The sequence below is a fragment of the Corvus brachyrhynchos genome, unplaced genomic scaffold (genome assembly GCF_000691975.1).
Source record: "Corvus brachyrhynchos isolate BGI_N302 unplaced genomic scaffold, ASM69197v1 scaffold223, whole genome shotgun sequence".
Taxonomy (NCBI): domain Eukaryota; kingdom Metazoa; phylum Chordata; class Aves; order Passeriformes; family Corvidae; genus Corvus; species Corvus brachyrhynchos.
Window position 1 is genome coordinate 3,197,828 of NW_008237174.1, and position 10,741 is coordinate 3,208,568.

Genomic DNA, 10,741 nt, shown 5'->3' on the forward strand with positions numbered 1-10,741 from the left:
GGAAAAAAAAGCAGATCACTCACTGGTGGTGGCCAGACTAACCCTGACACTGCTGCTTCCTCATCCTACCTTTTCCAAAGCATCTTTTTCCAGATGTGTAGTATCACGGGGCTCTGTGCAGCAAGGGGACACCTTGCCTGGGACACCTGGCTCGGGCCAGCCTCCAGCAAGATGGGCAGTGCTCAGGTGGCTCAGAACATGAGGGTCAAAGACAAAATGAGGCAAAAGAAAAAGCACCAAGTGTGTGAGGGGAAAATCTTTGATGCCTTAAGAGGCCTCCCAGAAACAGACTGGACAGGAGTAAAGGAATAAAATAGGTATTTATTTGAAAGGCCTTCAAAGGTACACCCTGGGAGCCACAGGCTATTGTCAAAAATGGACCCCAAGACGGACGACAGGTCACGAGTTCTTCACACCTTTATAGGTTTGGTTCATTTGCATATCAGGGTTAATTCTCCAATTAAAGCTTCAGTTCAATGATGTAATTTCCCCTTCACTTGCTCCCCTTTGAAGCTCTTTGGATTACACTTTTTGGGCTAGGTCAGTCTGGGTGACCTTGGAGAGCAGGCCCAGAGAGGCTTTGTATGTCTACTTTGTTATGTCTTTGTTATGTCTTTGTTATGTCTAGCACAAGTGAGCAGAAATTAGCAAGCTACAAGAAACCTCAGAGTTACACTCTAAGCAGTACGGAATCAGGAAAATATAAAAGTTAAAACCTAGGCATCACCGCGAGTGGGAAGAGAGAGCACCTGCTCTGAGCGTTGGTGGGAGTTTCAGAACTGGCATCTGCAAACCCCAGAGCAGGGCAGGAGCACAGAGAGCGCTCTGGCAGCGGAGCTGACGTCCCTGCTGACGGCAGCCCTGCTTCCCACCACCCAGGCCGGCCCAGCCTCAAATACCTCTGCATGGTGGTGGTGGTGCCTGCACTGCGTGTGGGTTTTTGCTCACATCCAGAATGCAACCATGGTCACAAGACCACCACAGGATACACAGAACTGAAACCTAGCTGAGAAATGAGATAAGGTATTATTCACTCAAACTTGTATTGTTTTTTCCTTTGGTGATGTTTCTTTCTTTTTTTTAAATAGAGTCATTTCAACTAAAATACCATGGGGAAACCCCAAGGGACTATTTCTTCTCTCATCTCCTATCCCCCATCTCTTTCACAGATGCACAGTTTTAATTTAGCCAATATAATCCTCGGTTTTGAAATTTAAGGAGTATGCAGAAGACCAAGCAAAACTACATCTGTGGCCTTTCTTTCCTTTTTTGGAAAGAACACTGCAAACATGCACACAATGGCAAAAACCTCACCTTTTTTCCCCTCCCTGCCTGAAAAAAATCACCACCTGATACTCTCCATGGGTATATTCCCTACTCCCTAGGAGTATAAACAGATCTAAGAGTAACCCTTGACTCTTTGAAACACCAAGTTGAAGTGAACATACCAGATCACCACTGAAAATCAGCAATCTCCTTTTCCTTTCTGATATCATGAAAAGTAAGGGAAAAAATGACAGCGATAGCTCAGGATTTAGATCAAAGCACATTTTGACAACTAACACTCTACCCATGGATGCTATGTACAGTCAATAAAATCCTGTACTGGAGAAAAAAAAAAACGAACAGAGAAAGGTCTGTAGTGCCAGAGTTTCTTTCTGTGTTACCAGAACCTTGTCTTAACGGGTGACTCATGGTGATGTTAGTCTCACAGAGCCACGTATTTACATCCTTAAATGAGCTGTGTGACATCCTATGTACATAGTCCCTGCACGCAGACACAGCGTGGGGAGGCCGGTGCTGTAATGGAAATCTGTGATGAAACAAAAAGCAGCAGCACTTGGTGATTTCTGACATTCTGACCAGCAGCTGCTTTGCATGCAGCTCACTCTGCTGCCTTAAAAGAAAACACAAGACTCCAGAATTCTACAAGCTGAGAAGGAAAAAAAGTCAACAACCTAAGCAAGAGACAGCCCAAAGGTAAGCCGACAAGAAATATTTCACTATACCAAAACCTTGGCTTAAAAGCTTTCCTCTTGTCACAAGATCGGAAAACTAAATATATTTAATGTAACTTGCATTGCTTAAAGCATAGCTAACTTTTTTAATGACTGAACAAAGCTGCCCTTTGAATTTATGCTTTAAATAATATTTTTCTGTTAATTTTTAATAAATCTGCACAACAGACCCTAGTCTGAAATATCTTTTAATCATAAGTAGAATTTTCTTAGTTAAACATCTTGCTGAGAAGCTGAAATTCTATTTCTCTAGACCCAGAATTTCCTAGACACACTATCTAACAAATTAAAAACAAGACTGAAGGAAAAGGAAAGTAGTAATGAAATCTCCTACAGAGGCATTGAAGTATAGAACTTTGTCAGTATTTACTACTTTTTAGAAATTCCTTAATTAACTTTTCCTCCCTTTGGCTCTCAGTAGTGGGCTCCCTCCCAGCATCAGACTCCCAGTGCTTCACTCGTGAAGGTGACCCAGCAGGAGAGCAGCATGCTGGGTGTCCAAGCCTAGGTCACCTTATGTCATCAGTGAAAACCCCTTGTCGGTCATGGACATCAGTGAAAACCCCTTGTCATCAGTGAAAACCCCTTGTCGGTCATGGACCACCTGAATTCGGAGCTTTGGGGACCCAGCCCAGCTCCCACCAAACTCTACAGCCCCGTGCTGTGAGCAGGTTTAACTCCCAGACAGTGAACAACCCGCAGCATAGCAAGGAGTGCTTCTCCTCCCCAGCCTCTCGGAGCCCCAAACGCTTCACAAGCTCAGGCTTTCATGTCCTTTGCCATTTGGGTGAGGAAATGTCACTTTCTTCCCCCAGGCTCCCCTTGGTCCCTCGCAGCGCGCAGCAGAGCAGGCACTCCTGGCAGAGCTCCGCCCCACTGAGCCCTGTCCCCCCAGCACCTCCCGGGCAGTGCTGCTCTGCAAGGAGGCTTGTTCAAGGTGCATTTCTTACTTCTGTCTAAGCTAGTAATTTATAGAATCATTTACCTGCCATTCCTGCGTCCTTAAGGAGTAAAGAACTAAATTTCCTTTCTACTGATCTTAATCTCACTCGAAGAGATCTTAATCCCTCAAACCACAGCGAGGGAGAGTTTATCTGTGAAATACTCAGGGGGGTGACTTGATCTGCAGAACAGAAACTTTGACTACTCAGTTGACAAATCTGAAATGGAACAGCATCAGAATCAGCAATTCATGTAGGAAAGACACTGGTTTGAAGTAAAAACTAGAGAACAGCAGGAAAAAGTAATTTCTGGGTGCTGACAGAAAGATCTCTGACAGACTTTATTTACAGGTTACATTTGCTGTCACGGGAACTGGCTGGAGGAAAGGATCAGGTATTCCTGGGCATTTGCATTTTTAAGTGACTACAGCATTGCAGAAACCAATGAGCACCTTCCTAGTTCTTATCAGGAGAGTCTGAGGGCAGGATCAAGCCAGAACCCTTCCTCTAAAGAAGATAATTACTTCATGACCCCAGCTCAGAAAGTGCCTGCCTCAACACTTTTAGTCCCCTCTTTGCAGAGGAAAATCCAGCTGCATGTTTCCTGTTACCCTGGTCTCTGCTCTGGTAAGTCTGGCTGATTTAGACAAAATCTCATCCTTCTCCTAAAGACTTAACCTCTGCTAGAAATAGCCTATTGGAAGCTTCCTGCCTGCAGCTTTTAGACAGCTTTTAGAAGGGCCAGAGGTACTCACAGTCCCTCTTTGCACAGGGATGGTGGGAGAGGGTGCAGGATGGCAGTGACTGTATGGGATCTTCACATTAATAAATGTGGGAGACCCTTATGTTCTCGGCTCCCCAAGATCTCTTTTGATAGTTTGATGCAGGAAACCGGATCCAAGTAATTGTTTCCACCCTCACAATCCAAGAAACCCTAAAATCAGGGTCTGCTACCTTGTTTCTGCAGAGATTGAATCTCTCCAAGGAGATGGTGCAGCTGCATACTCTGCCCTGCCTAAATTACAGAACAGCACAGTCTGGGGTAACAGGTAACAGTGTGAGTGAGGCTTGGACACCAGAAAGCCCTATCCCCACCTGGAGGTACAACCTTGCCCCAGAATCATTGGCACTGAGCAGCTCCATGCTACCGGGAGCTGCAATTCAGCACACAGCAGCCCAAGAGGGGAAAAAAGCATTTCCAAGACTGTGGACACATAGAGACCTCATTGGCCTTTGTACTGTGTCATATATGTGATCTTCATCCCTCCTTGTGGTGATTTTCTTCTCTTCCAGCGTACCTGGAGATATGAATGACACCCATGGCAAAGGCAATATCAGTGCTACTGTGGAGCTGTTCCAGCTCATCATGTACACACCCACTTTCATCCTGGGATTGCTGTTCAACATAATGGCTCTGTGGTTCCTGTTTTTTAAGGTTAAAAAGCTGTCAGAATCTACAGTCTACATGATAGCCCTTATATTCCTGGATACTTTGCTGTTGTTTACTCTTCCTTTTAAAATCATTTCCTACCACCTTCAGGACAACTGGAACTTGGGGTCTGTGTTTTGCTCTACCTTGGAGAGTCTTTACTTTGTAAACATGTATGGCAGCATCCTCATCTCCCTGTGCATCTGCGTGGACCGGTACATTGCTATCCAGTACCCTTTCATGGCCCTCACCCTCAGATCCATCAAGAAAGCTGCCATGGTCTGTGCTCTCATCTGCCTGGGCACCTCTGTGGGGACAGTCTCTACTTTCCAACTGCATGGAAAGGGCCACAACATTTCATCCTGCTTCCATAACTTCTCCAAGAGCACATGGGAAAACACAGGCCTGTTCAGCACCTTGGAGATCATCTTCTTTGGCAGCATGGCAGCCTTGAATTTCTGCACTGCCCAAACTGTCAGGTGCCTGAGAAAGCACAGAAACCCAGACAACCCCCAAACACACAGCACTAGAGCAGAAAGGATAGTGGTGACAAACCTGGTTGCCTTTTTGGTGTGTTTCACACCTTATCACGTGGCATACTTCATGTACTTTTTGGTGAAGAACAACATCATCCACATCAGTTTTCAACAAGTGCTACGAAACACTGTTCAGGTCACTCTTTGCTGGGCAAACCTGAACTGCTGTCTTGATGGGGCGTGTTATTATTTTGTTTTAAAGGAGTCCTTGGAAGACCCATTGCAAAACAGTGAAAAAAGAGCCATGCAAAAGCCTTGATTTATATACTGCATGTTCATTACTTGGGATGATGTGTGGAGAGGCTTTTGTGGAAAGTACAGGATTCTGAACTTCTTGCCTAAGCAATTTGCTTTAAATATTCACATCTGAAAATATTTCCTAGAAACCAGAACTATGTCCATTTCCAGGAGACTGTACCTAACATTTTTTATATCTTTCCATAATGTTTTCTGTTATTATTTATGGGTAAAAAGAAATTTCATTATTCATATAAATAGTAATGCATATTTCTTTGGATGTGATTCTTCTTTACTTGGAAAAGAAAAAAATGTTCACTTACATGTGGTACCATATTTCAGCTTCCCTGTCCACACTGTACCTGCAAACCTTCCTCAAAACTTTAGTCACTACAGACTTGGTCTGTTAAGAAACAAAGACTTGAAGTTCATGGTAGAAAGCTTCAGACTAAATTCTGTTGCCACCCCTGTCCTGGTCATGTACACTTGTACTCACATACATGCACCTGTCGGGTTTAGGCTTGCACATGCTCTTTATAAAAAAAAATAAGGATTGTAATTCTAAATGCAAAGGCAGCTTTAGGTTCACATGGGTATAGCAAGATCTCCATGTCATTCCTCCACTGGTTGACTTGCTCTGCAAGGAGCAGCACTTCTTTTAGTGACAGCTGTTGTGACTACCTCATCACACATCTAACTAATGCTGCCACTGGCTCAAACCCCCACACAGCACAAATTGACTCCCCCAGTTCCACCAGCTCCTCTCCTACTTGAAGGCTTTTCACATCTGTTCCTTCCTGCTTGGTTAAAAACATAGTTTCATGAACAGAGCCAAACCAAACAAGAGCATGAAATAAAACCTCCTAGTCCAATGTAGTGGCAAACACATGAACCTGAAGGAACAACCCCCACCCTTATGGGGGATAAGAGCAGCCCTGATCCCTAAAGCAGTAGTCAGAAACACAGAACCCTGGGGGAAAGCAACCTTTTGGACCCCAGAGCAAGCTGAGCTCTACCATTCCCCAAATAAACAAGGCAATAAAAAATAATCAAGCAGTGAGAGCCTAACATGCCAGTCAGTTACTTCTTATCAGTGCTCACAGGCACAGATAAACCCAAAGATAACGTGCATCCAGCCTGCAGAGAGCCAGCCCACTGCTCTGGGTGACCCCCATTGCTGCCTGCATCACTGTCCCAGCAATTAGCTGCCACCTTCCTGAGGGATGAGGCTGATTTAACAATCAAAGCCAAATAGTTTTCATATTCATGTTGAGCTGGATCCTCGCAGTACCTTTCTAGGCAAGGATACTAATCCCAGCCTTTGAACTGTCTCTTTTCCATACGCTTTTGACAAGGATAATGCACAAACTGTGTATTGAGTTCTCCCCTGAGCTGGCGATTTACATGTGGAGGCTCCGGTCTGTCAAAGTGAGTGTTTTTGAAGTTGCTACATCTATGTATGAGATTGTACCAAAGAAATCCAGTTCCAGTTGGGAACACTGACCCAGCGCAGACCTAAGTATGTGCTACTGTTTACAGAGTCCTTTTGGTGTTCAGGTGATGAACTGTGCTTCTGAGAAGACGTGGACTGTGTATTTACCCTATGTCCTGGTTATAAAAAAATGCATGAAAATAAAACTCACCAGGATATTCCAGCAAGAATTCCCTCCCCATATCAATGGCCATTTCCATTGAATCCCTCAGTAATTTCAGAATATCTGACTAGCTTCCCTGCCAGCAGATAGGGAATCCTTATCAGGTCATTGCTCAGAACTTACCTCTTAACTAACTATACTTCAGTAGACACAAAGATTTTACCATTGCGACTTCAGGCTCCTTTTGGAAAAAGTTAACAAATCATAGCAGAAAATAGTGCTGAGGCAAAAGAGTTATTTTACATCTCAAAGCAGTAGCCATGCCAAGAGGGCCTCCACTTTAACTGATAATGCCTGAACAGAGGGAATGGGGATTGCGGGGATTGCGTCAGTACCTTGGGAGGCAGAAAATGCCAAAGTGTTTAAGAAAACTGATCTCAATTGCTCTCCTGTAGCCTGAGGCAGCTCCATTAGTTTCACTGACATGACTTTGGGCTTACACTGCAATAACTGAGACTAGAAGCTCACCTCTAGTTTTATGCTTCCTCTGTTGCTCAGCTTTTTTCCAATAATGCCTGTTCTTTGTTGTGTTACCCTGCTGTCCTTGGTCCCACAGATCATAAAGTAACTTGCACTGTAATTTAATTTAGAGTGCTGGTAGACAGCAGGGAGATGAACATTAAATTTAGGAATTTTTGGCTTCTAGGCTACCTTCCTCAGCAATAACATACTGCTTAGAAGGGGCTGCAATGTTGACCAGATTAGGCCTTGTTAACACTGTACAAAGAACAAGTTAAAAATGCTTGAGGCATTTCTTCTTCTCCTGAGCATCTCCTCTGTGTTTCTGCAGTGATCCTGGCCATTGATTTGTCTAGAAACAAACAGGCTGAGGTGTGGAAAAGCTAGTACCTGCCTATGGACAGGGTACAGCCAAGCACTGTCTGAGCTCCCTGCCTCTCCACATGGCCCACAGTGCCCCTGCCAGCTCTAAGAGAGCACTAATGATCAGGGCACAGTAACGACTTTCATTCTAGATTCCTGGGAGAAATCAGAATTTTGTAAAGGCAACCCTTTCTACTCAAAAGTTCCCTGCTGGATCTTACTCCCTCTGGGCCTCTGAACATTCACTGTCCAGGTCAAATCTAGTGTGGTCTGATCCTTTCTTTGCTCAGGTGGGTAACTGCAGCAGCTTGCTCATTGGCAGGCATTTGTATCTAAATCATGACACAAGGTTTCACCAAGAGAATATTAAAGACATAGAGTGCTGAAAAATAAAAGGAGAAAAAAATCTGAAAACCTGAAAATCATATGAACAAAAAAGAAAGAAAACCCAGAGATCTCAGTGGGTCATAGCAGTTGATGAAGCTTCTTTGCTGGGGAACTTCACCCTTTGGGCCAACCAAGGCATTTCATTTGAGAGGCCTTTCAAAAATGCACCCTGAGGCTGGCAGATTTCTTACCAAGTGGCTGGGGTTTTAGACATTCAAGCCTGTATCCTGTTCACATAAGCAATTTTCCCACTCACTTATTTGCAGGCTTCACTGAGAGACCGGGCATGTCCTTCAGCAGCAAATGCTCTATTCCCTGCAGCCTCACTCACCTGGGAAAGCAGTGAAGCTCAGACTTAGATTAACTCTGCACATCTGTCCTTCACTTTCCAAATTTCTTGTCTTCTAGTACAACTGTTATCTTATTTGTCAGGCTCAGGAAGTATCTGTTTGGCTTCGGAGAGAATAAAAGGTTAAAAGAAAACATCACTGATGATATTTACAAATAACCAGGGAAATCCCAGCCAAAGCATTCATCTCCCAAATAGAAAGAATCAACACAGCTACCAGGCATGCAGAAAATTCTACAGAGTTTTCACTATTTTAGTAATAAAAAACAAAAAAGTAAAAAAAAAAATTCACTTTATATATTTTATGAAAGATGTTCACATACAACAAATGGAAAAAAGTATTTACCATGAACAATATCACATCTGTGATCAGTGGTAATGAGAAAAAACTTCAGGAAAGTAAGTCTCAACAGAAATAAAAAGGGTTTTATAGAGATTTTTTTTTGCCTCATTTCTCTCAAAATGTTTTAGCATTTTTACTGCTGCTAAAATCAGTTAAAATTGCCCTTTGTTCTCTCTGAAGAAGGACAGCAACATGGTCTGAAGAGGAATTTGCAGCACTGTAGATCCTAGGCCAAAGCCCTCTGAGAAGTGAAATAGTTAATTTTGCCGTGAAAGTGAAGCTCTACAGATAGGCAGACGCAGAAATCACACCCCAGCTCCCTTCACAGCTATTTCCCCACAGTGCAAAGCTATTTGCATGCTCTTTCCATCTGCAGCATTTACTGGTGGAAGTCTCACAAAGAAGTAAAAATGTCCTAAGTGGGACCACAAAGTGGTGGAGAATGCCCCTGGCTGACCTTGGTGTGACAGGGACACGCAGAGCCCTGTGTGGGTCCCGTTTTGGAGAGAGGACACTGATCTCACACCCGACCTGTGCCATTTGCTCCTAGATTTGCAACTGGCCAGTGCAAAGCTACAATTCAGTCAGGTGCTCCAGCTTGCCTTACTCATCCCTGTCCTCATCCTTCCTTCCCTTTCACAACCCTCTGCCTTCAGCTTTTTGGAGGCACTGAATCCTTTAGCAAAGCTGAGAGTTCTCCCTCCATTGGGTTCCTTGCTACTGAGAAAGGTCTACCATAGCAACAAACTAATGAATCAGTGTCTCTAGTTACTGGGAAATGCAAAGGACGCCTACAACCTCCTTCATTTTGTTTATTCTTATTATTCTGATTTTATACACTGTCACTTCATAAGAATGGCATTTACCACATTTTCTAATGTGATAAAAAAGTTGCTGTGGGACACTGTTAAAATGAAAAATCTATGAGGAACCAGAAATGTTTCCCAGGAAGAAGAGCTGAATCAGTGCCATTTGCAGACATCAAAAGATGTAAAACCTCACATCTGCTGTAGGCTACAGTTCCTATTAATCCTTATCTCTATTCCAAGACAAAAAGGGCGTTAGACTGGGACTATGTTTGAGAGCAAGCATCAGCAGTTTAGAGCTATAAACAGTGGTGGGCAATTGTTAATCCAAAACTAAGCATTACAAACCCAGGAAATCCAGTTTAGATTACACTTCAGAGTACACCACAAGAATCCCAACCATTCCTGGGTAAGTATTAACTTTGTGACTACAAGTAAAGCCACCTCCCAGAGCCCAGCATTTAACCTGGGTCTGCTTGGCCTGCCATCACTACTGAGACAGCGAAGGACACTGTCTGACACAGCTTTTATCAGTTTAAAGAGGAGCTTAGGAAAGAAAACACAAGAAGTTGCAGACAGCAGAGACCTGACTGACTTCATTCATACTGATAGGAAGTGGTGTGGTTTGAAAAAGGTGCAGCTGGAAGGGGGCAGGAAAAAAAGGACTGTGACTTTTGCCAGACCCAGCTTGGCATAGCAGTAAAAACCCTGCAGGCAGGCTTGTTTCCCTCATGCAGAGCAAAATAACTTGGTATTAATAACAAACATGCTATTTAGACCTTTTTGTTTGAGCAGTGAGAAGACAGAAGGAAACCTGAGGTGTAAAACACTGTTTCGCTCAGAGCTCAACTCTTGCTGCTGCTCCCACCTGCAACTGCACAAAGACCTTGGGGTGGGACCCTGCTGTGTGACAAGGGGTGTTTGTTTCCTTTTGAGATGCCCTGAGGCATCCCACCCAGCCTCCAATGTGGAATTGAGCAGAGATGGGCTATTCCTGGTCCATCTCACTTCTGCCCATCTCTCACAGCAAAAATCATACAAAAGGAGCCAGATTACACCTAATTCAAACCCACAGCCCAACATACATTGCCTTATGATTCCTCAGAAAAAACACATGTAGGCTATCAGGAGTGGGAGGAGGTAAAGCAATGGGCTGGACACATTTGCATTTGTAACCCACTCCATGCTATAATGGTAAGAAAAAACTCAACACGACGC

General features: G+C 43.9%; 1 protein-coding gene across 1 annotated transcript; it reads left to right on the top strand.

The window, feature by feature from the left end:
- Window positions 1-1,825: 1,825 nt before the first annotated feature.
- LOC103612032 (lysophosphatidic acid receptor 6) lies at window positions 1,826-5,468 on the top strand (the record flags this gene model as incomplete). The annotated part of the gene is made up of 2 exons (XM_008629604.2): window positions 1,826-1,980; window positions 4,253-5,468. Coding segments are annotated over 2 exons (1,086 nt in total), but the record flags the coding sequence as incomplete, so codon positions are not given.
- Window positions 5,469-10,741: the final 5,273 nt, after the last annotated feature.